This window comes from Ornithorhynchus anatinus, chromosome X1 (genome assembly GCF_004115215.2).
Source record: "Ornithorhynchus anatinus isolate Pmale09 chromosome X1, mOrnAna1.pri.v4, whole genome shotgun sequence".
Classification (NCBI taxonomy): domain Eukaryota; kingdom Metazoa; phylum Chordata; class Mammalia; order Monotremata; family Ornithorhynchidae; genus Ornithorhynchus; species Ornithorhynchus anatinus.
In genome coordinates, this window is record NC_041749.1 from 113,757,472 (window position 1) to 113,785,205 (window position 27,734).

Consider the following 27,734-nt stretch of genomic DNA (forward strand, 5'->3'; position numbering starts at 1 on the left):
CTCATAAAGAAGCAGGATTGGGGCAGCCTCCTCCCCCAATTCTCTCTGAACGATGCCTGGGGCAAAAAGTAGAGGGTAGATCTGAGTTTCAAGCAACGAAGCTTCTTCCACCCCTCAGAAATATGCACACCCTTTGAATGTGTGTGATCCAGTGTGGGTGGGTGTATCAGTGAATGTGCATGTGTGACACAGTAATTGCGTGTGAGACATACTGAATATGAAGCAATAAATGAATGGGTCTAGTTATGAATGCAGCGTGTATGTACCTGTAGAGGAGGGTGGACATGTGCAAATCTGGAGAGTCGAAAGCAAGGTGCGGGTAGACCGGTGTGAGCGATGATACTGTGAGGTGTATGAGAGCAGCAGAGACTTATGTGTGGGTGACTTGAGTGTGTGAGGGGTTGTGTATGGCGGGAGCTGCAAACCCGGGAGGGGAGAGGGTGTGCGAAGGAGATGCGCGCCGGAAGGAGGGGGGACTGGAGATTAGTTTACACCCGCGGAAGCCCTCTCCCCTCCACCGCAACGGCCCCTCTCTTTCCTCACGCCATCGCCCTTTTAAGAGCACAGCCTGGGGAGGGAGAGAGAGATGAGAGAGAGAAAAGGGGGGGGGAGAGAGAGCGAGCGAGAGAGAGGAGGCTGCCTGGAGACGGGGGAGGGGAACGCGATTCCTGGAACAGCCCGACCAAAAAAAAAAAAAAAAACCCGAAAGCCGGAGCTGGAGCTGGAGCCGCCGCGACCGTTTCAAGTTCCCCCCGCGTGGAAAATGTACCTGATTTCTGTCCAAAGCTCCGAGATGTAAAACTAAAAGGGGGTAGCTATGGAGATGGAGAGCTCGGCTGGCTCCTTTCTTTGACAGGTGTGGAGTAGGGGAAAAAGTCTGAAAGAGAAACAAGCATGTATGCCAAAGGGAAGGGCTCAGCCGTTCCCTCCGACAGCCAAGCACGGGAAAAGTAAGTGCAACGCGGACACGGAGCAGGGAGCTGTCGGGGCCGGGCGCCCCGAGAAAAGAGGGAGGGAATGCCGGGGCGCGGTGGGTGCGCTGTGACTACTCCCTGGAAGTCTGCAGGAAGCCCTGGGGGTATGGGAAACGGGGTGGAGGTGTTGGGTCGCACAGATTGAGGTTTTTATTATTTCCCCAAGTTATCTGCTCGCTCGTATGGGTGTCGGGTGTAGAGGGAAACGCCGAGATCTGGGGCAGCGGCGCGGGGCGAAAAGAGGATGAGTTGTCAGCCGGATCTCCCGCCGGCGCCCCCCACCCACCCCTGATGAGAACTCCTTGCCGGAAAGTTTGCAGGGCGCTGAGCGGCGGAGTTGGACCGCCTCCCCTCCCCCACCTCCCATTCGTCTCCCGGCACATGGGTGCGAGACTGGAGCTCCCGGGCGCCTGGCTCTTCGCTTGGTTGAAGCGCCGGGGTTGATAGATCGGGCACAGCCTGGCTTGGGAGCCGCTTTGCTTCGGCAGGGTCTCGACTATCTGGACCCCAAGGATGCCCCGCCGGGTGAGGGTCTTGGGGAAGAAGTGTCCAGGGGAAAAAGTTTGTGGCTGAGGAGCAGGAGCCGTCGCTTTCCCCGTGATGGCACGGGAATCTGACGGGGTGCGGGCGGCTCCGAGGAAAGGGGGGCGCCGGCGGGGCCAGGGCAGGGTCGGCCCCGGCCCCAGGTGGGAAGTTTGCCCTCCCGGTCGGGCCTGTCTATCGGTTCAACATAGATGGGTTGGGCTCCCAGCGGAGCCAGCTCCGGCTCCAGCCCGGGAAGAGGGTCGAGGGCTCGTGGAACAGCAGGGATGGGGAGCGGAAGGAGACGTGCGGGTTCCCGCCCTGTCAGCCCGTGAGACTTTCTCCCGGCAGCAGCATCAGCGCTCCCGACTCTGGGGAAAGTTGTCGGGAGAGCGGAGTCCCCGGAGGGGGTGGGAGGGGCTGGGCCAGAGGGGCAGGGACCACGCAGGATCGGAGCGCGGGGCCAGTGGCCGCCCCTGACCCTAGGTACCCTCCCAATCGGGATATCCGTGGGGAGTTGGGCCGGGCTTCCCTTCTCCTAAAGCACCTGGAAGTACCCGAGCGGCTTTCCGGAGCCAGGGCCCGGACAGCGCACACGCCCCCGCCGCCGCGACCCAAGCAGGCCGCTCGCTCTCCTTAACCCTCCCGTCCAAGTTCGGGGGGGCGTCCCGGGACCCCCTTACCCAGCGCTTTCCCCGGCGTTTTCACCTGCCAGTGGGGGAGGGGCGTCCTCCCAGAGTCGGGTGAGGGAATCCCCCCCCCGGGGGGCGGGCCGGTGCCTGGAGGGGATGGTCGGGAGGCACGTGAGGGGCTTGGGGCTCCGTCGGTAGCCATCCCCTCCCCCTTTCGGAGCGGGGCCGGAAAAGGGGTCCGGATGAGTGAGTGCTGGGGGAGGCGATTCGCCCAGAAGTTGGTAGTCGGCCCCTCTCTCCCCTGCCGGTCGAAGGACTAGAGCTGTCCCTTTCAAGGGAGTCAACCCCGGCCCCGGGGCCCGCGGAGAGCGAGGCAGGACCTGAGCCCTCGGGCCAGGAGAGGGCGGCGCCGCCTAAGGTGCCCTCCCTTTGACTCGGGCCAGATGCCCGAGACCGGAGACGGGAAGGTTAGGGAGGCGGTTGGGGGGGGCGAGGGGGTCGTAGTCAGGGGAGGCGGGAGGGGTCTGCGCAACCCCCCCCCCCCCCAGGGTCTATCTCCCTCTTTTCCTGGTCTCTGCAGGGTTTCTTCGTTTGCACCCCTGCCTGTCAGTCAGTACGCATCCAGAAATGCCACCCCTTCTTCTTCTGAAACCCTTCAAAAGCCCTGACCGCCAGGGCCTTACCCCTTCACGGAATGTTTTTTTTTTCTTTCCTTGCAGCACGTGGGTTTTCAGTAACTTGTTATTGTAGGGTCGCCCCTGGTCAGGGGGGCTTGGTCGTTTTAGGATTGCTGGCTGGGGAGGGAAGCAGTGAGGTTTAGATCATTGGGTGGAAGGGATGGAAGTTTTGTGAGACTTTCCGGACTTTCTCATCCAGACTTAGCCCTTGGGCAGGGAGTGGGTGGGAATTAGGAACAGGATCTCAGAGACAGCCCGGGGTCAGCCACCCTAAAATGTGTTTGGAGTTTTTCTTTTTCTTTTCTGAAGGGACCCCAGTGCCCTTGGGTAACCCTCCTCCCACCCCTGCATCTTATTCTCCCCAGGCCGGGTCATCTTTCTCTTCTAGCCCCAGCCTGGATCCTACCCCCTGCCCCTTCCCCCTTCCCTTGTCCTTCTCTCTTCTTCCCCCACTCCTGCTCCCCTCTCCTCCCCCCAGAAAAATTGGTGACAGGAACACTAACGTACCAAGTGCGTTGAGATTTTCAGGGACTGGACCCCAAGCAGGGTGGACCCAGGAAACTCAGTAATGACTATGGTCTGGAGGGCTGAAGTAGCTTAACCTGCTCCTCTCATCAAATGGCCTCCACCCTCCAGCCTCCAGGCCTGCCCCATCTCTGTCGCTCTCTGTTTCTAGGGTTTGGGGCAGCTGAGACCATAATGCTTTAGGAATTGGCACTGCTCTTGAATCGGTGACCCTTAAGCACTTAGATATTCACCACTCCCCCAGCCCCCACAGCACTTAAGTACATATCCATAATATCCATTTTCCCCCCTCTAGTTGGTAAGCTTCCAGTGGGCAGGAATCTTGTCTACCTACTCTGTGTGGTATTGTGTACTTCCAAGCCCTTGGTACAGTGTTCTGCACCCCGTAAGCTCTCAGTAAATGCCATTGATTGAATGATTGATATGGTGGTGGGGGGTGGACGTAGACGGATGGACAGGCAGGGCAGCTTCCATTTGGAAAGGGGGAATGGGGTTGGATAGTAGCTCAGCTCATTCTAGGGATAACCAAGAGGCCAGCTGTGGGAGGTGTGGCCGGGCCCTGCTGCCCCACTGCCCACCCTGCCCTGCTGCTATTTTTACCCAGCAGGCAAGGTTACATCAGGCCTGTCATTTCCTGCACTGTCTGGTTTATTTTCATCCTCGGCCCCCCATCCTAATCTGTGGACCTTCGTCTGCACTCTCCCCGCAGTGCCCCCCCCCCCCGGGGCCCTCCCCCAGGGCCCTAAGCCTGAGAACTCAGGCTTGGAGCCAGGAACTTCCCTCCTACCCCAACCCCCAGACAGTAATCCTTTCAGCCTCTGCTCTTTCAGCCTCTGCTCCCCTCACCTCACCCCATCCCCACCTCCACCCTTAGGAGGGCCTCATGGCTTGTGAGGGGGAGGGCAGCTGGTAGAGCTGGATTTGAATTCTCCCCTCTGCCAGGCAGGAAGTGGGTGTATCTGGTTCAGAGGCTTCTTGAAGCAGGTCTCCCTCTGGCACCACCTTTTCTTCTCTCCTTTCTCCTCCGCTCCTCTCTCTACCCCACATCCGGGGGGTTGACTGCCCCTCTGTCTAGGAATCAATCTATCAGGGGAGCAAGAGAAGGCATGAGCGTGAATACTAGGTGTGGGTCCTGGAGGGTCCGGAACCGTAGGGGGGCGGGAGGGGGGCGGGAGGCACGGCGGCGGGGGGGGGGGGGAGCGCAGGAGGAAGAAGGGCAACCTGGAGGACGATCTGATTTCCCTATCCTGCAGGGGGCGCCTTGTCCGTGCCAGTGCCTGGGCCTGTGTCTGCGTTGCTCATTAGCATAAAAAGTTAATTAGATCCCTGCTGCTCTCCCACTCCATTACCTGCGGCTAATATCCCTCTTAGTCTCTAATTGGAGGGGTGGTGGGGGTCTTAGGCCACACTGTCTTGGGAAGGGTCTTCCCCATTCATTCAGTCGTATTTATTGAGCACTTTCTGTGTGCAAGCACTGTACTAAGCGCTTGTGGAGTACAATACAGCAATAAAGAGAGACAATTCCTGCCCACAACGGGCTTATAGTCGGGGGCGGTGTGGGGGGAAGACAGACATCGAAACGAAACAAGTAAACAGGAAGCGGCATGGTGTAGTGGATAGACCAGGGGCCTGGGAGTCAGAAGGTCATGGGTTCATTAATTCAGTTGTATTTATTGAGAACTTACTGTGTGCAAAGCACTTAGAATTGTTCTAATCCTGGCTCTGCCACTTGTCTGCTGTGTGGCCTTGGGCAAGTCACTTCACTTCTCTGTGCCTCAACTACCTCATCTGTAAAATGGGGATTAAGACTGTGAGCCCCATGTGTTCAGGGACTGTGTCCATCCTGATTTGCTTGCAACTACCCCAGCGCTTAGTACAGTGCCTGGCACATAAGACGCCCTTAACAAATACCACAATTATTATTATTATTATTCTCTTCCTAAAGCCAGGGTCTCAGCTGGATTCCTCACTGCCCTCACCCCCTCCTGGTCCTGCCTCTGTTCTTCCTCCTGTATGAAGCTTCTGCCACAGGGGGGCCCAGGATCAACTTGGCCATTTTCCCCCCTTTCATTCAATTGTATTTATTGAGTGCTTACTGTATGCAGAGCATTGTACTAAGCGCTTGGGAAAGTATAGTGCAACAATAAACAGGGATATTCCCTGCCCACAATAAGCTTACAATCTAGAGGGAGCTTACAGTCTAGAGGGCTTCTCATGGGCCACAGGGGTCGGTCAGGTTGACATCGGATGCTAGGTTCTGCCCCAGAGGCAGCTGCAGCAGCAGCTAGGGAGCAGAAGGTGAGCTGGATCCAGGCTGTTTTCCTCCAGGGTCTGGGCCCCCCAGGAAAGGGAAAAGGCTCCATCCAAACTCTAAGCTATTCTGGAGGAATGGTGGGAAGTGGGAGGTGGGGGTAATGTGGGTGTCTGGGGGGTGAAGGGGAGGGGAGGGTGGGGTCAGGGAATCAGCTCTCCCCAAGCTGTAGGACTGCTCTGATGCCCTGTTCCATTCCAGGTTGGCATTATATGTTTATGAGTATTTGCTGCACGTGGGGGCCCAAAAATCAGCACAGACCTTCCTCTCTGAGGTAAGAACTGGGAATCCCTCCCTCCATCTCGATTTCGCCTACCACCTCTCTACCACATCCCTCCTCTACCCAAATCCCCTACACTTCCTTCCCCTTCTGCTCCCCTTGTCCCTTTCTTTCCTTTTCTTCTCCTCTCTTGTTTTGTTCTCATCAAAGAGTCCAAAGCTGTAGGGCTTCCAGGAGCCCAGGCCAGTGCAGGAGCAGGATGGCTAAGTCATCTGGGCATCCTCTCTCTCCCTCTCCTTGCTCAGTTAACAACAGCCTCATAATGGTTAGGGCAGGCAGGCAGGGCCAGGAGGGGAGGAGGAAGAAAGGTCCTGGTGGGCAGGGCCTCTCTCTAACCTGCTCCTCTCTTTCTTTCTCTCTCTCTCAGATCCGATGGGAGAAAAATATCACGCTGGGCGAGCCACCTGGGTTCCTGCACTCTTGGTGGTGGTAAGTTCACGCTTGGTGGCGGGAAGGACCAGGGACTCCCTCTCCTCAGGGAAGGGAGCAAATCATTGGGATAAGGGGGGCAGGGGTTGGAGAACTCAGAATGACTGGGGTTCACATGTCCCTTCCCCCTGCAGCGTATTCTGGGATCTGTACTGTGCAGCCCCGGACAGACGGGAAACTTGCGAACATTCCAGCGAAGCGAAGGCGTTTCATGACTATGTGAGTAGAGAACCAGCCTCAGCTGTGTTTATGTAGGACCTACAATAATTGATCTAGGACCTGCAGTGTTTGTGTAGGAATCACACTATTGCGTTTGTCAGTGCTTGCTGATAGTATAGAGCCTGCAGTATTTTGTATAGCCCATTCCTAGATATGGCCATTTGGGACTCTGTGCAACTACTCCTGGCAAGCAGCCTGGGGAGCCATGCCCGGGAGGTGCTATGGGGGTCCCGCACCAACCGTTTGGTCCCGGGCCCCACACACACTAGGGACAACCCTGCCTATAGCAGGATTCAGGGGATGACCTGCAGTGTTTGTAGAGTAGTTAGAGATGCTAGGTGGTCCATCCCTAAGCATTAGGATGAATGTCAAATAAAGTAGCCATCACAAGATTCCTTCGAAGCATCCTGTTGCCACTGTCATGGGCTGGATGGACCATGAGTCTGACTCAGTAGTAGCCTCGCGCAAAGCCGGGTGCTCTCATGATCTACAATATTCAATAGCCAACATTTCAGGACCCACTGAGCAATGTTCACGTAGAACCATTGGTAGTCAATGAATGACCTACAGCATAGGACCTCTAGTGTTAATTCTTTTTAGAACCTGCAGTGTTTTTCTAGACTGTAAGCTCCTCGTGGGCAGGGAATGTGTCTTTCAATTCTGTTATATTGTATTCTCCCAAGTGCTTAGTACAGTGCTCTGCACACAGTAAGCACTCAATAAATACCATTGACTGATCGATTGATTGATTGATTGATTTGTGTAGGACCTATACTCTTCAGTATAAAACCTGCAGGGTTTATAAAAGAATTTACTCATCAAAATGTGGATTTCCTGACTGCTTCTGTGGAATAGGCCAGCTAACAGAGGAGACCTCAGACCTCTCACTGGCTCTATGGCTGAAGCTGGCAAATGACCAAAGATGTTGAGAGTTCTGGGCTGGGTGGAAGGGAGCAGAGCTGAGGCGAGGGCTATGGCCAGGAGGGGTATCTCCCCTAGAATCAGCTCCGGTCTTGGGGGGTGTTCCAAAGGGTCAGTGCCACACTATTCACCCCTTCAAGGTCCCCAGGTGGAGGTCAGTGGGCCCCTGCCCTGGGTCCATGGGTGACTTGTGAGGAAAGCCTGAGGCTTGCAGGAATCAATCAATCAGTCACTGATATTTATTGAGCACTGACTGTGTGCAGAGCACTGTACTACGCACTTGGGAAAGTACAATGCAACAGGATTGTTTGTTAGGATCCCTGCCCACAAGGAACTCACAGTTGAGAGGGAAGGGCTTGGGCTCCCCTCCACAAGGCCTGTGTGGCCAGTGGGTTTATCAGGAACACGCTAGGAGCCTGCTCAACCCACTGTCCCTCTCTCCCTCATACATGGGCTCTATCCCTTTTCTCATTGGGGAGATCTAGCTTGGGCCTTGGGGATAGGGCTGCTAGGGGTAGGAGGTCCTGGATGCACTGGATGTCTACACTAACACACAGCCTCACCCTCCTACACACTCACTTCTAATCCACACTCCTTCAATTAAACACAGCTCCCTCCCCCCCACTGACAACATACCATCCACACTCTCATACCACCTCCCCATTCATTCATCACACAGGCAAACATGCCTTCACACAGCTGAGCCTACTTGAGTGCCCTCTTTCTTGTCTTTCCACTGGGGTGGCAGTGGCCTCCAGATTCCACAGAAGTGGAGCTGCTGAGCCCCGGAGCTCCAGAGACCCTGCTGGAACCCTGGCCCTCCCAGGTGGTAACTGGGCAGTGGGCCTGGGTAAGGAGCCCTCCTCAGTGGCTGGGAAGCAAGACCAGAGCAGAGCTTGGTTGGAGGAGGGCTGGATATGTGGTGGGGTGGGGTGGAAGAGAAGGGGGAGAGGCAAGAGGGTCGCTCAGAGTATGGGCTGGAGAGGGTTAAAGCCTTCAGTACAAATTGCCTGCCGCCAGCACCTCCTGCTCTGGGCGAGCTCGGCTAGGAGGGGGAGGAGGTTTGTTAGCAGCACTCGCCTCCTGAAACTGATAGCGACTTGGCTCTAAGCCAGACTCCCTGAGACTAGGGTTTCAGCGCTGAGGCCGTGGTGGGGGGAGGGGGCCGGAGCAGGGGTTGGGGCCAGGTCGGGGGAGGGGAGACCAAGTACCGCCAGCCTCACATTGGGGTGGGGGAAGACAACACAAGTCCTCACCTCTCCGCTGCTTTTGGCCATCACCCCCCCCTTCGGCCCGCCCCCCCCCCGTCCAACAATAAGGTACCAATTGAGAGGGGGTTTTCACGGAACAGCCTGAAGCAGGGGAGGTGAAGGGAATCTGGGTCTGTTGAAGGTGTGAGCCTTTGCCTGGGCATGAGACCTCCATTGCCCCAACTACCTTGCCAAGGTGTCCTCTGCCCATTGCTGAGTTAGGAGATTTGGGGAGGGGATGGAGATAATCTTGAGCACGGATTGTTTCACTGGAACAGTGATTGAAAGCTCACAATGTTCTAAGTGCAGCGCCAGTCAGGCAAAGGCCCAGTGGGAGGGTTGGGCCAGGGGTGGGGGCCAGCTGGTTTTGGAAGCTCCACCAATGACTGGGAGGGGGAGCAGTGCTGAGTCTCTCTCTTTGCCCCATGCAAACAAGAGAGCTTCCTAGAGGGGGCAGCAGCTCACATGGTGGATTTTTTGGGCAGCCTTTGCTTAACACCTACTAGGCATGGCTTAGATATGGGGGTGGTCTGCCCTGGGACTCACCTTTTAGTGATGTAACTTTATTTCCACACCCTCAGGGAGCCCCTGGGACCCCCCTCCCTCTCTTTCAGGCTCCCACTCCTGGGGCCCATGTGCCTGCAAGGAAGGGGATGGGGGGGGGCAGGGGAGAGAGAGAGATGGTGGATATTCCCCTTGGGAATAGGGGAGGATGAGTCTGAGGAGTAATGGGATGAGCAGAATGAAAGAAGGCATTGGGTTCCTGTGGGGTGGGTCCCTGCCTCCCCTAACCGACTCCAGTTCACCCTCCCCACACACACAAAGGTGAGTCTTTGGGACCCAGACCCTAATCCCAGCATCCTATCTGCTCTGAGCCCTCCCAAGATCCTGATTTGTGGATTTTGGGGGAATTGGGCCTCTATTCTGGTCAAGTGGAACTTGTGTTTTGGGTCGGGGGGTTCCCAGATGAGATGACCCTTAACAATGCCCCCTCTTCTAGTCTCTGTCAAGAGATATTGGGAGCCAGGGAGGACCAAGCTGGGGTGGGAGAGATGCAGTAGGCAGGAAGGTTAAGAGGGGAGATTCCTCCACCCAGGGATTGGCACCATTGCCCCAACCCCCACCAAGAGCGGGACTGAAAAAAGCTGGTTCTACCCCACTGCCTGGCTTTGAACGAGTTAACAGAGGTGGTTGCGTTTTTTTCACCCTTCTTCATCGAATAGAGCTCAGCTTCCTCCCTCCTCCTTTTCTCCTTCCTTTCCCCCTTTGCTTGTCCCAGCTCCCCTTTCCCTTCTCTCTGCTCCCCAACACCACTCTCCTCCTCCCCTCCCCCTTCCCTGCATCTCTTCTTCACCAAACTCCAGATGCCCTTAGCTGGGAGCAGGTTCTCGGCTTTAATATTGCAGGCGGGAGGGGGGAGGGCGAGGGGGGAAATCTATGGGGGGGGGCAGGCTCTTTTTGCTGCTCCGAGATCACAGGGGGCCCTCTTCTGTGATCTGCCCCCCCACTTCCCCTCAACAGCTCACCCCCTCCCCTCCCCCACCACTTGCTGGGGCCAGAGGGACTGCAGCAGCTCCTTCTTCCCCTTCCCTCCCACTGAGGCCCCCTGCTCCTACCCCTCCCTGCCATCTTCCCTGGGGGCTGATTCCGGGTGTCCGGGCAAGAGACTCAGGGGCTTTCAGGGAAAGTTGGTGGGGGGGCACGGGAGAAACAAGCAAAGCCAGCGGGCTAATTGAAACCAGCCAGGGCTGCCCGCAGGGGAAGGGGAGTCTGAAAACTCCGGGCAACACCTTCCCTGCTCTGCCCCCACTTCCCTCATCCTGCACCACCCCCAAGTCCTTCTCTGCTCCTCCCCTTCTCATTCCGGAACAGACTCACAGTCCGGAACAGACTTACAGTCCGTGGGCTGTGCACTTTGCCCAGCCCACTTTGCCGTTGTCCAGCTCAGCGTGTCCTCTGCTCCCTCCACCCCCCAGGTCATCGCCCATGTGCTCCCTTGGAAAGCAGGCTTGGGCAGAGGCGATTGGTCCCATCCACACTCGGGCTCCTGGACAGGTCCCCTTATCCAGGTTTTTCACCCCGGATTTTGGGAAGAACATGAATCATTTCTTATCCTCCCGGTACCCGCCCCCAACTCCTGGTTCCTTGCTTTCAAGCTCTGGTAAGGGGAATGAAAGAGGAATAAGAAGGGAGAAGGCTCCCGAACACTGAACCCTTCCAGAGGGGAGTGCTAGGAATAACTGGCAAAAACACCTAGGTGCCTGCAGCTCAAGAACCTTGGTTAGTTCCAGCCGGTTTCAAGACCTTCCTCCACCCTCACGGACCCTCTCCCTGTTCATCCCTACCAGAGCCTGGTCAGAAAAATAGGAGGAGGGAAGAGGGAGGGGCAGAGCAATAAAGCAGGGGAGGGGGGCTTCTCTTGCATTATGGGGACTCTCTTTAACCTGGGCTTTTGGTAGAGCACTCCTCAAACCCAGGCCAGCCCATACTTTCTTCTTCCCCAAGGAAAGTGAAACAGTTTCTCACACATACCCTGCCCCCTTCCCAGATACACATACAGAGCACCACATGCACACACATACTCAAATTCACAGCCCTCGCAACAAACATATTCACAGTTATAGATATACGCTAATTCAGATATATACAAAAGCAGATATATACACCACCCTCCAAACAGGTTGTACAGATACACCCTTCTTCCACCACATTCACTAATTCACACACATGCAAAACACACATTTACAGACTCATGCACAGCTTTACTACCTCCACCTCCCCTCTTGATCCTTCCTGGAACATTCTTCTCCAGGGTCCCAGGGGATCCTACCCTGTGGCCTCTATGTTCAGTGCGAGAATCCCAGGCATAGTGTATTCAGGAGCAACCTGAGATGGTGTGTTTTTTAAAATCCATCCCATCCCAGTGCCTTTCAGTCAACCGATCTATCAACTGTATTTATTGAGCACTTACTGTGTGCAGAACATTGTACTAAGTGCATGGGAGAGTACAATATAACAGAGTTGGTAGACACATTCCCTGCCCACCACGAGCTTAAGGTCTATATAAATAAATTACGGATATATATGTGAGTGCTGTGGGGTTGAGAGAGGGGTAAATAAAGGGAGCAAATCCTTCTTTACTCTGTGTCTGGTCAAGGACTGGCCAGAAGTCCCATGCTCACCATCCTTGTCTTAGGTACTACACCAAGGAGTGCTCAATATTGCTACTGCTTAGGAATGAGTCATCTCAGGTCTCAGGCTGGAGTGGGGGGTGCACAGCCTACCCTTCCCCCTGTCTCCCCAGCCAAACACAGACTTTGCCCAGGGTACCAGGGGCCTCTGGGCACTGAACCTAAATAAAGCTGGGCTGTCTATCCAGGGGTAGGAAGTCACCATTCCCAGAACTGTGTTGGGGAGAGAACTGGAACAGAGAATGGGGGGCTGAACTTAGTCCTTCCTGACCCAGGGAGGACCCTTTCATTCTCTTTGCATGATAGGCTCTGGGGGCAACTTCAGAGTCAGTGTGCCTACCAACTGCACACTAGGTGTCCCTGAGTATCATCCTCTGACCTCTTCTTGTGGTACATCCCACCTGCCATGCAAGGATCTAACTTATTCTCTCCTTCGCTCTCTCACCCTTGTTAGACTGTAAACTCCTTTAGGGCAGGGATCATGTCTGTTGTCCTCTTTCAAACAGACAGAAGAGGCATTCAATAAATACTGTTGATTGATGGTCTCTGCCCAGTCCCGGAGTCTACTCTGGAGAGTGGAGTGGAGAAGCAAGGGAAAGAGATTCAGATTCATTTTCAGTTTTTACCCTAGAATAAAATCGCTACATTCAAGAGGAAAAAAAACCCCCCTTTCTCCCTGTTTCTATTTTTTCCCTTGTTTTCGTCTCTTGTCTCCATCAGTCTCCGGCTCTGTTTCTCTGTCTCTATCTCAAACCTCAGTCTCTTTTGCTCAGTACCTGTCTCTCTCTCTCTCTTACACTCTCCCTCCCTCCTTCCTTTTCTCTCTCCCTCCCTGATATCAGAGGAAGAACAAGCGGGGGCTCGGGCGCGGCGGCGCGGAGCCGTGCGCTGTGTGCAGAAATGATTTCCATTTCAGAATTAATGAGATTCTCCTGAAGTGAGACACACTCGGCTTCAGAGGGCCGTCTGCCTCCCGGGTCAGCCTGCGGAGTCAGGCCCCGTTGCCATGGCAGCGCTGCCTTGCATATGTAAAGCCGGAGAGCTCTGGGACTGAGGCAGCGCCCCCGCCCCCCCGCCGCTCGGGGGGAGCCGGCCCCCGAGGAACAATGAACGGGGGGAGGGGGAGGCCAGACAAAGGCCGCGCGGGGGGGGCGGGGGGGCAGGAGGAGGCGTAGAGGGAGTGGGGGGCCCAGGCGGGGCGGGGGCGGGGGAGAAGGGCCCTGGACAGAGAATCTGGGGACCGTGGTGGGGGTAGGGTCAGAGAAGAAGAGAGCAAAGAGGATAAATAGGTGCTCAATTGGGCCCGCGTGGCCGTGGCAGGAGGAAGGTGCGGGGTTATGTGTTGAGAAGGCATACGGGGATGGGCCCAGATATTGATGAGGGCAGCATGGGAGAACTGGAGAAATAGGGAAAAGTGACTTGGCTTGGGTCTGGCCCCAGCTCAGAAAAATGGGTTTCCACTCTGGGGTCAGAATCCAGGAGTGGAGAACCCCAATCGTGTTTCGGTCTTTCTCCCCCTCCCCTGTCCTAGAGGGAGGGGGTTGGAAGAATTCACAGAGAAGGATCATCCAGGTTGCGGGTTGGTGGCGTTGGGGAGTGGGGAGTAGGGAGCCCGGAGCCCGTTGATGCAGTCCCTGGGAGAGTGGTGGAGCCTTGGGGGCCGGAGGGATAGGGGTTGGTGGGTGCAGTAGAGAGGGAGGTGGGGAGGTGGTGGGGAACTCTACCAGCGGAAACAGCAACATCTGCTACCAACTAACAGGAGGGAAGCGGCTCGGGGGTGGGGTGGAGGTAGGGGGGTGTTCTCTGGGCGGCTGGGTCCATACCCCCCTGTCGGGTCGGGTCTGCGTTGTCTAGAGCCAGACCCCTCCTTGGACTGTGAGGCCCGGCCCGGCCAGGAGGAGGCACTGCAGAGCCAGGCCGGGGATGGGGATGACCCGAGCTTTCCCGAGGCGCTGGTCAGGAAGTAGGGCGGACATCCTGCCAGGATAGCCAGGCCTAGCAGCGCCAAACGCTCCCCCACCCCTCCCCCGACACCAATCTCTTAGACCCTCGTTCTTTGGAGAGAGTCGAGAGGATGGAATGGGGAGGGGGCGCATTAGGAATTTTCAAAGGGAATGGGGAAATGAGGGCAGGGCTCGAGAGCCATCACTCCCGCTGGGACTCACCACCTCTTCCTACATCTCCCCCCCCCCCCCCCCCGGTTTCTGTGTATGCCTCAGTCTCTTAAGTGTCTCTCTCCATATCTCTTTTTCTGTCTGTTTCCCCTGTACTTTTGTCTCTGTGTCTTTCTTTGTTTCTTTGTGCCTACCGTCTCTATTTCAGTGTCTCTCGGTCCCTCCGTGTGTCTCTGTCTCTACCTCCGTGTCTCTTCGGTTTTTTCCTTTTGTGACCTTGATGGCTCCAGAAACCGAGCGCTCCCCAACTTGTTGTCATGGCAACGCCTGCTTTGCTTTTTCGGGAGTCGCAAGTGGTGATCGGGGGGGGGGGGGACCGCGCAAGGACCCCGGCTTCATTCCAAGGGGCCCCGAGAGTCACAGATAACAAGGAGAGGTTTACCTCCGCCTTGACTTCCCGACCCGACCTTCTAATACAGCGAGGGAGTCGGACCCCGAACCCCGATCTCCCTCCTTCGCCGAGCTCCGGCCTTCTTTGTCTTGCCCTCTCTCGCTCGTTCCCGTCCGGCTGTGCCTTTCTCGCCCCTTAGCCCCGCCTAAGTCCCTGGGCCCGGGCCTGCCCTGCCCCCGGACACACTCCTCAGCACCCCCCAACCCCCTGCCTCCCGGGAAGTTGGGTGTGTGTGGGGGGGTCCTGCTTGGTAGACAGATTGTCCCGGCGAAGGCGGGGCGGAAGGCGGGGCCGTTGACCCCGGGGCAGGGCGGGGGCAACGCACCGAACAGGCCCAGCCTCGCTTGGGGGATTAACCCCCTCCGCGCCCCCGCCCCCGGGGGAGATGTCTCTGGAGCGTCAGGATGGTGAGAACCGTTCGAAAAAAGGGAGGAGAGAGGGGCTTCCCAATCCCCCCACGCTTACAGTCTCTCTTGCCTTTCCACCCCTTAGGGCCTCATTCCACTAACCCCTTCCAGGGGTCCCGGCTCCACGCAAATCACTTCACTTCTCTGTGGGTTGACCAGAGCAGGAATAGGAACTCAGACAGTGGCCCTCTCTCCAGAAGGGTACATGGGGTTCCCCACCCCGTCTGCCAGGGTGAGATGGGGCGGGAATTCCGCGTGTCCGTTCCGCCTTGTCCCCAGTGGCCGGGCCCACCCGCCTTGCTTCCTCCTCCGCTAGCGTGCCAGGAAACGTTCAGGCGCCTGGCGCTGCCCCCGGGACTCCCGAGGGTGGGGGGGGACACGACTGGAGGAGTTGAGGCGCGCGAGGGGAGGCGGGAAGCAGGCAAGGTAGAAAGGAGAAGCTGTGCCCCTGCCGGCTTCTATACCCATGGAGATGACTGTGGGATTGAATTTAGGGACTGCGTTCTCCCAAGAGACCCTACAATGACAAAAGCAGGGGGTGGGGGCGGGCGGGGGCAGTCACGACTGACCGTAACCGATTGCGTTGTGCCTACTCTACGGGTGTTAGAAAAACGCTTCTGTTAAACCCCCCGCCTTCCGGTGGGGGTAGTCTCCCCTTTCCCCAGCGCCAGGGGTGCCGTCGAAAAACAGGAGGGGGAGGAAGGGCCTTGTTGGGTTAAATCAAGGGCGAGTTCCCTCCCCCCACCCCGTCCGGTATCTCCATCTGCACCTCCCTCCCGGGCTGGGGCGCGGGGGCTGCGCAGGTGGCGGGGCGCGTAGAGGGTTAACGCGGACTGGAATGCGGCGGCGGCGGCTCCGCGGGGCGGCGCGGCGCTGGGGGGCGGCGCGGGGAGCGCTCAGCTGCCGCGCCCCGGGCGCTGTTAGTTTTGGCGGCCTCCACAGACTCGCCATTGTCTTGCAAATGATTTGTGCCTGGCCCTAAAGTGAGTTCAGCTGGGTTCGGCCGCTCTGATCCAGCAGCCGATAAATATGAGGCAGGGGGCCAGGGCCATGTCTGCGCTCTCCCCCCCTTCAGCCCCCCCATCCCCAATCCCACCAGTCGCCCCCTGGGTCCTAGCGCCCGCCCCTATTCAGCTAAGAGCGCGGTGGGTCTCACCAGCTCCTGCGACAGGGGGCGCTCCATGGAAGATGTTGGCAGCGTGGCCTAAAGAAAAGAGCTCGATCTTGGGGCGGGGGACCCAGGTTCTATAAGAATAATGATGACAATTATGGGATTTGCTAAGCGCTTACTATGTGCCAGCCTCTGTACTAAGCGCTGGGTTGGATACAGGCAAATCCAGTTGGACATAGTCCCTGTCCTATGTGGGGCTCACGGTCTCCATCCCCATTTTACACGTGAGGTAACTGAGGCACAGAGAAGTGAAGCGACTTGCCCAAGGTCGCACGGCAGACAAGTGGCGGAACCGGAATTAGAACCCATGACCTTCTGACTCCCAGGCCCGTGCTCTAACCACAATGCCATGCTGCTTCTCTGTCTGCCACTTACTGCTGTGGGAATGTGGACAAGTCACAGCTCTGTACCTCGGTTCCCACATCTGCAAAATGGGGATTCGAATACCTGTTCTATCTCCTACTCAGATTGGGAGCCCCATGTGGATCCTATCTTAATAATGTTGGTATTTGTTAAGCGCTTACTATGTGCAGAGCACTGTTCTAAGCGCTGGGGTAGACACAAGGGAATCAGGTTGTCCCACGTGGGGCTCACAGTCTTAATCCCCATTTTACAGATGAGGTAACAGGCACAGAGAAGTTAAGTGACTTGCCCAAAGTCACACAGCTGACAAGTGGCAGAGCCTGGATTCGAACCCATGATCTCTGACTCCAAAGCCCGTGCTCTTTCCACTGAGCCACGATCTTGTATCTATCCCAGTGCTTAGTACAGTGCTTGGCACATAGGGCTTATTATTAGTAGTAAGGTGGAAGGACTTAAGAAAGGCCTCTTTCTCCATGCATATGGAACCTTTGGGCAGTAGAGGAGAGTGCTGTTCCTAGCTCTGGAAGTTATAAATTGCTCTGCTTTGCTGGGGCTGAACTCTAGGGTTGGGTGCAGTGGGGCACAGTGGGTTAAAGAGCCTCTTCTCTGCTAGACTGGCCATCTTTTAAGTGGAGAAGATTCTAAGGGTGCTGATCCTATTGGGGGCAGCTGTAGGACAGGGTTGTGAGACCAAAATCAATTAGTCAATGGTATATATTGAGTGCTTACTGTGTGCAGAGCACTATACTAAGGGCTTGGGAGAGTACAATATAAGAGTTGGTAGACATGTTACCTGCCCAAAAGGAGTGGGCCTGTCTAAAGGTCCCCAGACAGCAGAGAGACTTCTTCTTTGCCTCTTCTCCCAATCTGCCAAACTCAGGTCCATCTCTCCGTCTGTAGAGTTTCTCCCACCCCCTTCGACTAACCCATAACCCCTCCGCAGTCCCGATGTCTCTCTGCACCGCCCCCCCCCCCCCAATTCGGCCTCCACAGGCCTCTGGCTATTCCTTCTGTGGCCTCACTGACTGACGCAGCGGCTGCCTGGACAAAGGCAGGAAGCAGGACCCGTGGAGTTGAGCGCCCTGCTAGAGGGAGAGGGATAGGGTGGGGAAGTGCGGTGGGAGGGGGGGTGGCAAAATCTCTGCTTATTGTATTTTCCCAAGCGCTTAGTCCAGTGGTCTGCCACAGTAAGTGCTCAATAAATGCCATCGATGGATTGATTGAAAGCTCATTGTGGGCAGGGAATGTGTCTACCAACCCTGCTTTATTGTCTTCTCCCAAACGCTGAGAACAGTAGTCTGCACACAGTAAGCTCTCAGTAAATATCATTGATTCTAGAGTGTGGTGGGAGCTGCTCTGGGGTCCCCGGGGTTGGAGACTCCCCCTTCCCTCCTCCCCTCATGGAGTGCAGTTTACCCCTCAATTGTGATTCAATATTGTGGGGTGAGGGTGGTGCGGGCATTGGCTTCACCAGGAGCTGGGTGTATCCTCCTCTCCCACCTCCCCCCATCATACCTCACCCTGTTAAACCAGAAGAAGATGGCTGGACTGAATTTTTTTTCTCTCCTATCTCACCAGCCCTGCCGCTGGAAGGTACTCCCGGCAGCTGGTTCTGGGTCCTCCCCAGGTCCCAAGTGTGCCATGGATGAGTCCTGTTTCAGAGTCCTCTTGTCCACCTCTCTGCTCCCCTGTCCCTTTGCCCCCGTATCAGGGGATGCTGCCCTGGCCGCTCGGTCTCCCGCTCCAAACCATCTGAACCCAGCTTTCTCTCCTCCCTCCACCCCAGAGGCCTTATGGTGGTTGAAAGGGAGACGGGACCCGGAGGGAAGCCAGAGCACGGAGCAGGCAGTTGGGTTCATAGAGAGAGGGAGTAGCAAGTGGCGGGCAGAAGCATGCTAAAGATGTGGCAGGTAAGGTTCTTGCCCTGGATGCACATCTCACGTGAAGCTGCTCCCGGTGTGTGTGAGGGAGGAAGACATGTGAGGCTGGGGTGAAGGCAGGTTTAAGGTGGTGTATATGTGGGGAGGCCCACAGCCTCATTGTTGCCACTGTTACCGTTGGGGCTGGGAGGGAGGGGATGTACACCCACCCACCCCCTCTGCAATTGCTACCTCAGCCAGGTACAGCTGGGCAGTGGGGCGGATATGAGAAAAAGTAGCCGGGGACCCGGGTGGAGTGTGGTTCGCGAGAGGCAGGCATAGCTCTGGTGATCTGCTCCACCAGTTCCATCCCCAAGCCGTAACAGGTACCAACACGAGGTGGAGATGGGGAGGAGCAGGGCTGAGCCCCAGAATCAGGTAACATAATAATAATAATAATAATAATGTTGGTATTCGTTAAGCGCTTACTATGTGGAGAGCACTGTTCTAAGTGCTGGGGTAGATACAAGGTGATCGGGTTGTCCCACATGAGGCTCACAGTCTTAATCCCCATTTTACAGATGAGGGAACTGAGGCACAGAGAAGTTGTGACTTGCCCTAAGTCACACAGCAGACAAGTGGCTGAGCCGGGATTAGACCCCACGACCTCTGACTCCTAAGCCCGGGCTCTTTCTACTAAGCCACGCTGCTTCTCTTGCCACCCAACGACGGGATGCCCGGTGGGCTTATGCCCCCCAGATTCCTTCAGCTACCCATGCTGTTCCTGGCATTGGTATGGGGCAGGCTACAAGGGCAGGGTAGCAGGGGATGATGTGGAATGGAGTGGGGAAGCCATGGGTAAAGCAAAACTGGACAGAGGCCAGGCAAGGTGGAGGGGGGGCGGGGGCGGGGGAAGCGTGTTGGGCGGGCAGGGATAGTGATGGATGCCTGTGGAATTGTTAGGAAGTGTCAGAGAACTGGATGCTCTGATCTGCCTGTACCCAAATTGCAGCATAGTCAGGGCAGCAACCATTCAGGAACTAGGTGGATTCAAGAAGCAGTGGACAGAGATGGAGTCGGGGGGCGGGGGGGGCGGGGGGTAGCTTGGACACACCAATGTCCAACAGCCTCCCAGGCCCAGTACTCTGACCTTTGCCCTCTTGACCTCTCTCCTCAGAGTGCTGCAGCTGCTCCAAGCCCGGTGATGGGCAACATGCCACCCAACGACGGGATGCCCGGTGGGCCTATGCCCCCCGGATTCTTCCAGGTACCCATGCTGCCCCTTGTTGTCCCTGGCATTGGTGTGGGGCAGGCTCCAAGGTCAGAGTGGCAGGGGAAGATGTGAAATGGAGCTGGGAGTCAGGTTGTGACTCTAGGGAGGTGGCTTTGGCAGCATGCTATAGAGACCCTGGGTACAGGCTCTGGGCAGGGAGCAGAGAGGATACCCTGCTTACCTTCCGTGCCAAGTCACCCTGGAGATTCACTAAGCTTTGTGTGTGTGTGTGTGTGTGCATGTGTTCGTGTATGTGAGTGCGTGCAAGAGTGTGTGTCTGGGAGTGTCTACACCCATGGAAGGATGCAGTCAAGGTGTTTGTAAGGGAAGGGTGTAGGAGTGAATCTGAAAGTTCTGAGTATGTATGAGCATCTCGAGTGGAAACCCTTGGGTGGGGGAAGAGAGAGAAAGCGGGAACACGCACAGAAGCACGTGCACAGGATTTGAGTCTGTCTTTGTTTCTTTGCAGGCGTGTGTCTGTGTGTGTGCATGCGTGCCCGTGCGTGTGCGCCCACGCCTGCACATATGCAGGGGGCTGTGTGCCTATGACAGTGCCTGAAGGTATATACATTTCTAAATCAGTGTCAAAGTGTGTGGCTGGGGGCCTCTGTGCTTGTATCTATGTGTGTGACTGTGTACCTCTGTGTGTCTTTTTCCATATTTGTGTCTAAATGTGTTTACGATCAGACCTAGTGCAGTGTTCTGTACACAGTGGGGGCTCAATAAGTACTGTTGACTAAATGAATGTGTGTATTTATGTGGGACTGAGTCCATGTGCACCTACCTAGGTTTCTGTGAATATCTAAGGTGCATCTGTATGTGTCTGAATGTGCCTGTGTCTATATGGTGATGGTTATGGATGGATACGAGCATGGGGGGGGGGGGGGGGAGTGTCTGTATCTGAAGTGCATCTGTATGTGTCTGAATGTGTCTGTGTGTATATGGGTATATGGGTGTATGGGTGTGTGTGTGTGTGTGTGTGTGTGCTAGCCCCTCTGCTCCTGCCATTTTATTGCCCATGGTCTCCAACCAGCAATTGCCTTATAAACTCATCTGCTCCAAATTAGTGCTAATGGGAAGCAGAGACACAATGGTCTCCGCATGCTAATCTTGGACCTGGACTGCCGGGGGACCTGGGGGGGAGGTTCTAGAGATGTGGCCACCTGGCTCTGGGGGCTGGGATCCCCATCTCTTCCCCGGTCTAGTGTGGGATTGGGCCTGGTTGCTGGGCCTCCGAGGTCAGCGTGGCAAGGAGCGGGCGTGGAGAAGCCAGGCGCAAAGGGGATTGTTGGGGGGGGGGTCTAAGAGGAAGGAGCAGGTCCAGCTGTCCCCCCACTCTCCAGGCTCAGCCTTGTCAGCAGCTGACACTGTGACGAGGTCAGTGACAGGGTCAGAGTGGGCCAGTGGCAGAGGGGTGGCAGGAAGAGGGATGGGGCAGGGTTTGGCCTTGGCTTCATGCCTAGTGGGCTCTGGGCATGTGGGGACCTGGGGTTCCCTGTCAGGGGATGGGGGGATCCATTTGCTCCCAAGTGGATGTGTGCTTCTAGTGGTGCGCTCTCCTGGGCTCATGCCATTGTCCTCGTCCTGACCCCGTGCTCCCTTCTCCCTTTCTGTGCTAGTAGCCTGAGGGGTCAGTCCCCCTGAGTCATTTCCCCTCCCCATTTCCCCAGGAGCTGGACCCTCTGTGGTCTAGCATCATTCTAGGACCAAGGGGCCAGGGGCCTCTCCAGGGGAAGCAGCAAACCCTAAGGAGGGAGAAAAGCGCCCCCCTCTCCCCCCAACCAAGTCCTCAGCCTCCTTGAGTCGCTCGCAGAGGTTGCAGGGATGGTGTAGTGGATCCCCCACGACAGAGGGCTTTTCTAGAAAGAAAGAACCCTGTCGGAGGGAAGGTGGAGGAACGGTAGGAATGGGGGTCCCCTCCCAGCCTCACTCACGTTTCCAACTCCCCCCGACCAACTTGTTGCTGAGTTGAGACATGTGTGGGGAGATAGTGCCCCCTAGTGCCCACTGCAGCCCTGGCCCCCTGCCCCAGGGATACCCGGGTGCCAAATGGTTATCTCCCTAGCTGGAGAGAGGATGGTTTTATTAATTGCCTCATTTGCTGCTGCGTGGCAACTTGGGAAGGATTGGGTCCGTGCCCCCCCACCCCCCCATGAGCCCTGGGCACCTCCCTGTGCCGTCTGTTTACCATCAGGCCAGGAGAAGGGCACAGAGAGCCTAGACCCTTTTTCTGGGATGTGGAGAACCAAAACCAGTCATTTCTGATGGGTGGTGGGAGGGGCGGGCGGGGGGCAGACGACAACGGGACGGGACGAGGGGTGTCCAGCAAAGGTGCGCACACACAGGCAGTGGGAGTTGCCACCCACCCCTCCCTCATCCCTCCTTGCTGGCCCACTCCCGTCTGCAGTCTGCGGTCCCCAGGGTTACCTCCCCACCAAGTTCCAGGAGCAAAGCACTGTACTCCAGGCAGCCAGTGCCAGGAAGTGAGTGCCAGGCAAACAGAAGCTGGCACTGGGTAGGGCATCCGCCTGATGCCTCCCTGGAGATAGCCAGGTCTGCTCACGAGCTGGGGGTGGCTTTATTGTCTGGCTCCCTCCCCCCCTTGAAGTGGCATGACCCCGCTTGGGCAACCTTAGAGAGGGTGCCAGGACCAGGAGTTGGGAGTGCCCGCTGGGTTCACCGGTAACCCTGTCTGTTCTGCTTCTCCCCAAGGGGCCTCCTGGCTCTCAGCCGTCTCCGCACGCCCAGCCCCCCCCACACAACCCCAACACCCCCATGATGGGCCCTCATAGCCAGGTAAGGACTGCCCCCTCTTTTCGGCTTAGCCCCTGGGCACAGCCAGGAATTCAGACGGGTTCCTGGCTTGCCTTCCCCATCGACTCCCCTGCCGTCACCAGTCCCCGGACAGATCCCCTCGGCCTTGATTCCTCCGAGCCAAGGTTCAGGCGCTTTCTCTGACTGTCCCCCACCCCCCCAGGCAGGGCACCTTGCACCAGAGCAGAGACCAGGTGGGGCCCTTCAGGGTCTGTCCTCGCCTGTGCCCCCTCAAGAGTGGGGGTGGGGCGGGCTGCAGCAGTTGAAACCCCACCCCCAGCCCCTCGTCTCAAACAGCCGGCCCACGCCTCGGCTTTGGGACAGGTGCCCGGGCAGTGCGTTCTGCCCTCAGCCGGCACATCTGCAGCCAGGGCTGTGCAAGGGGAGAGAATGGGCAGGCACCAAGCCATCAGGGCTCACCCCTATCCACACTGCCTCCCCCCTGCCATTTGCACACTTGTCCCTCCTCATGTGTACGCTTCTTGCCGTCTAGCTGTTGTTCCCTCACCGCAGCTTCACTCCATCGCATGCGTAGTCTGTGTGTGTATCTGTGTGTCTGTCTCTCTCACTTGATCACAGAGTCCTCGTGGACTCTCTCTTCTTTCCCCTCTGGCCCCCAGCCTTTGCCCCCCTCATCCTTCCCCCACCAGCTCTAACACACACCAGACCTGGGCTCTTACAGCTGGTTCCATTTTCTCAGCCAGGAGGAGAGGAAGCAGCCCTTCCGGGTTGGGAGAGGAGGTGGGGAAGGAGGAGACTCGGGGTCGTGTGCCTGACAATTCCCCCGGCTAGTGCATTCACCACCCACCCCCTTGGCCTGTGTCTCCCGCCCTCCCCCCTCCTAAATCCCTGTGCCGTCTTTGCCCCCATCTTTCCCCACATTTGGCCTCCGACCTCCCCTGCTCTCTCCCCTCTCCCTGCTGTAGGCTTTGGGACCCTGGGCCTCTCCCCATTCCACAGTGCTCAGGGGTCCATGCTAACCTGCCCCCGACTGGTCTCTTGCAGCCTTTCATGTCTCCCCGGTATCCAGGCGGCCCCCGACCCTCCCTGCGAATGCCAAACCAGGTGAGAGCCCACCCCGGGCCCCCACCCCCTCCCCAACCCGTCAAACCCATCTGGCCTTCCCTCACTTCCCCTCTGCATAGCTGCCCCCAAGCTGGGCTCTCTGGGGGCGGTGGGGCCGGGGGCAGGCAGCCCTCAGTCACGGTGGGCCCGAGGGGGAGGAAAGGCCCAGGGGCCAGGGGTAGGGTCTTTAGAGGGGGCATCCTTGCCCTGGGGTCACAGATCCCTCTGCTGTGTCTTGTAGCCACCCGTTGGGGTCCCGGGCTCCCAGCCGCTGCTGCCCAACACCATGGACCCCTCAACACGGTCGCAGGGTGAGTAGCGTGGATGCAACTCTCCTGGACCTATAGGTAGATTCCCACTGCCCCTCTTCCCAGAACACCCAGGCTTCTGCTAGGAGCAGAAGCTGGCACAGTGCATTGCTTCCCTCTTGCTCCGCCCCCATCCACCAGGTACTCTGTGGCCCCTTTCTTGGGGAGCCTGTGGCCCGCTGCAACCCAAGGACACTGTAGAGATGGAGATGGTGCCGCCCTGGGAAGGATGGGGACCCATCTCTGGAACCCCGTCCTAGCACTCAGCTCTAGAACCCGGACCGCGCCCGCCGCCCCCCCTTTCCTCCTCTCCCCATTTCAGGACTGCGGCTCCAGAACCCGAGCTTCTGCCCCGCAGCCCTGAGTGCTGCTCTCTCCTTTCTTTCCAGGGCATCCAAACATGGGGGGTCCGATGCAAAGGATGAACCCGCCACGGGGCATGGCAGGGATGGCACCTCAGGTAAGGGCAACACTGGGGGGGGGCGGTTTCTGGGACCTGGCTAGGGGGTGCATCGGGGCCGGCTCCCCCCACCAGCCTCACCTGTCTCTTGGTCTTGTCTCTTGCAGAACTATGGCAGTGGGATGCGGCCTCCGCCCAACTCCCTAGGAGGCCCAGGCATGCCGGGAATGAATATGTAAGAGCCCCTTCCCCTCCCCAGCCCCCACTGGCACGGCCATGGACCCTGCAGGATCTGGACGTCCTGAACAGGGGGTGCCAGAGGGGTGGTCCGATACGCTCGGCCTTCTCTGCCCATGGTGCCAGCCGCCCAGACTTGGCAAGGGCCCGTGCCAAGAGTGATGGGAGTGCCGGGCAGGAGAGCCAGCCACGGCGCTGAGCTGATCCTCGCAGGACCCTCTCTGATGCCCCCACCCTGGGCTGACCCGCCCCCGTCTGTTTCAGGGGTCCAGGAGGACGGGGGCCATGGCCGAATCCCAGCGCCAATTCGGTGAGTCTCTGCAACCGCCCCCCCTTTCTCCTAGCATCAGCTCTGAAGCCCCCAGGGCCGGGAAGTTTGTACATGAACTGTGTGGGGGGGAGGGGAGTTGCTGGGCTGTAGTTGCCAAGGCTTGTAGGGTGGGCATTGTGCCCGCGCACACAGGCGCACACCCACACACACCCACACACTCTCACACACCGACAAAAAGCATGTCAGGACAAGACAGTGCCCCGGTGGGGGCCAGTAATCCACAGCTGGAACGGCGAGTTCTGGTTGGTTTTCCCTTGGCAGTTAGGTCAGAGTTCAGCCTCCCCAACCTCCCCGAGGTCGGCCCACACCCTCATTCACCCAAGACCCAGCGTAGGCATAGACCCTGTGCTGGGCCCCGCTCCTCCTCTACCCGCTGTCTTTTGGGCTGTAGGATGGGGGTTGGGCTCTGGCTGACGGCTGTTTCCCCTGGTTTCCCCCCGCAGATAGCCTACTCTTCATCATCTCCAGGAAATTACGTGGTGAGTATGTGCCAGGTGTGCTGGGTAGGGGATGGGGGTGGGGGTGCCCCTGAAGGGCCCAGATTCTACTCTGCTGCAGCCTGGTCTCCTTGAGTTAGGTTCCACTGCAGAGGTTCAGCCACCGGGGATGGTGAGGGTGCAGGGGGTCCCTTTCTTGAGGCTCTGGGAGCACTTTGGGTCCGGCCAGGGGAAGGGGGAGGGCTGGGAGCTCTCTTTCTTGGTCACTCTTGCCTTGTCTGTTGCCTGCAGGGCCCCCCTGGCGGAGGCGGCCCCCCTGGAACTCCCATCATGCCCAGTCCTGGAGGTAGGTCCTCCCAAGAGCACGGCCCAGAGCCCTGTTGGGAGGTGGGAGGAGGGAGATGAAGAAAACCTGGGGGCACAGGGAAAGGTGGTGCGGGGAAAGATGGGAGGGCACATGTACAGGGAAAAGGGAGGAGAGGGGCAGAAGCCTGAGGGCTGAAGGTTTGGAGGGAACAGGGTCTGGGGAGGCAGGTCCGGAAGGAAGGAGAGAGCACAACCACCGGAGCCCGGGCTCCCCGAAAAGGAGGGGCCGGCTCCCGCCCCTCGGGGTACTGGAGGGATGAGGCTACAAAAGAGCAACATGAGGGTCCCCTGACATCCCCCACTCTCCGGAACACAGACTCCACCAACTCCAGTGAGAACATGTACACCATGATGAACCCCATCGGGCCCGGCGGCAACAGGCCCAACGTGAGTGCTACCGTCAGGGGTCGGGGGCCGCAGACGGTAGGTGGAGGAGGAGGGAACGAGACCAAATTTCTTATAGGGGCTTTCACCTCAGCCTGCCCTCTGCCTCAATAAAGGGCCCCTCTCCCCTGCCGTGTTCTTTCTATCCCTTGGCCATCGAGTCCTCCACCACCAAGAGGCCCTGAACGATGCCCAAGAAAAGGGGTGTGCCAGCTTGTCCGCTCTGGTGCGCAGGCTACCGGTCCTGATCCCCCCGCCCCTCTTTCTCTCTTCTTCATTCTCTCTAGTTCCCGATGGGTCCCGGGCCAGACGGCCCAATGGGAGCTATGGGAGCCATGGAACCTCATCACATGAACGGCTCGTTAGGTGCGTGTGTGCATGGGGTTCCCTTCCCCTCGGTCAAGGTGGAGGGGGAGCGCAAAGTGGTGGAATGGGAAACGGGGCTTTGCTAGGCAGACTCCAGATGCCGGGGTGGGGAGGGGGTGGCCTAGGCGCCTACCTGGGCTCCAACTCCTTTCGCCAGCGGCAGGGCTCTGTAGCTTGATCTGTGGGTGAGGGGCGCCCTCTGGTGGTTGCCGATGGTCAGCGCACGAAAGTGCTCTTGCAGGCTTGGGAGGGTGGAGGCGGTGCCTGCAAGGTGGGAAAGAAGAAAGCGCGGTCTCTGGGCCCCGGGGCACCAGACTCAAGCGCAATTTGTTTCCACAGGCTCGGGAGAAATGGATGGGTTGCCAAAGGTGAGTGTTTCCAGCCGTCAGGCCCGGTGGCACCAAACGAATTGCTTGCGCTCGCCCCTAACTAATCCCTAACTGCCCTCCCTAGGTCTCCTGATAAGGTGCGGAGCCCGAGGGCACAGAACTATACCTACCCCCTAGCCTTGGCCTCCTCCCCTCTTCCTGCAGTCCCTCCTCGCGCCCCCCCCCCCCCCGCCCCCGGACACACACCGTGGCCCTCAGCCAGGTCCCCACCACCCCAAGTCATCTCCCAAGGCAGGGGCAGGAGTTCTGATCGGGGGCTCCCCTCCCATCCTGCCCCCCGCCCCCAGAACTCTCCGAACAACATGGCGGGTATGAGCAACCCTCCGGGCACTCCACGTGATGACAGCGAGATGGGCGGGAGCTTCCTGAACCCCTTCCAGAGTGAAAGCGTAAGAGACCCCGCCAACCCCTCCCCCGCGTCGGGCAGGAGGGGCCTCACGGGCAGGCCCAAGCGTGGCGGCCGCGTGGCAAGAACAAGACCGTGACCGCTGGGCCGGGTCGAGGGGCACCAGGTGGGAGGGCCGGCCGCGGGTAACCCCTCTCCCCCTCCCCCTCCCCCATGCCCCCTTCCCCCTCCCAAATTGTGGGCACCCACACCCAGCCTTCCTGGGGTGCCCAGCTCGCGGGGGGGTGGGCTGCTGCAGGTCATCGCTGTGTGTGCCATCCTCTCAGCATCTTGTGGCTCTGAGAGGGTGGGGGAGGGGGTGGGGGCTGTGGTCCTGCTCTGGAGGGAGGGGAGGGGCCGCTGATACTGGTGGGGGGTGGGGGGGGGAGCGGGAGGGAGCTGAAGTTGAGGCTGGAGGCACGGTGCCCCATGTTCCAAGCGGGGAGCAGGCAAAGTGGGGATGGGCGGGCTGGGTGTGCGGGGCTCTCCCTGAACCCGGGGCACGGGCAGTCCAGACTGTGAGTGTCAGGGTGTCTCCTCTCTCTGCAGTACTCACCCAGCATGACGATGAGCGTGTGATGCTGCAGAGCTGGCGGTGCCCTGGGGTGAGGATGGCACTGCCCAGCCCTGCCTGCCAGCAGCGTCCCTGAGCACCACCTTTGTAAACTGTGTATTTAAGGACA

The 27,734-nt window shown here is 58.1% G+C and overlaps 1 protein-coding gene across 6 annotated transcripts; it reads left to right on the forward strand.

Moving 5' to 3' along the window:
- The first annotated feature begins 867 nt into the window (after positions 1-867).
- Positions 868-27,734, forward strand: SSBP4 (single stranded DNA binding protein 4). Of its 6 annotated transcripts, XM_029052035.2 has the most exons (18): positions 895-950; positions 5,843-5,915; positions 6,289-6,350; positions 6,485-6,569; positions 19,474-19,563; positions 22,282-22,365; positions 23,389-23,448; positions 23,690-23,759; positions 24,146-24,216; positions 24,324-24,391; positions 24,658-24,703; positions 25,168-25,203; positions 25,453-25,507; positions 25,844-25,914; positions 26,199-26,277; positions 26,617-26,645; positions 26,954-27,055; positions 27,601-27,734. In XM_029052035.2, the coding sequence occupies exons 1-18, from the start codon at positions 895-897 to the stop codon at positions 27,628-27,630; spliced, it is 1,167 nt and encodes a 388-aa protein (XP_028907868.1). In that variant the 3' UTR covers positions 27,631-27,734. The 6 variants fall into 6 exon arrangements, with proteins under 6 accessions (XP_039766265.1, XP_039766266.1, XP_039766267.1 ...); XM_039910331.1 differs by lacking the exon at positions 27,601-27,734 and having other exon boundaries at positions 868-950; positions 26,954-27,186; XM_029052036.2 differs by lacking the exon at positions 22,282-22,365 and having other exon boundaries at positions 27,601-27,630.

Excerpts from the sequence above, each read along its gene's own strand:
- SSBP4 (XM_039910331.1), top strand. The coding sequence starts at position 895 with ATGTATGCCAAAGGGAAGGGCTCAGCCGTTCCCTCCGACAGCCAAGCA. Across the intron at positions 951-5,842 it reads GACAGCCAAGCACGGGAAAA|GTTGGCATTATATGTTTATG; the intron begins GTAAGTGCAACG and ends GTTCCATTCCAG. Across the intron at positions 24,217-24,323 it reads TGGCAGGGATGGCACCTCAG|AACTATGGCAGTGGGATGCG; the intron begins GTAAGGGCAACA and ends TGTCTCTTGCAG.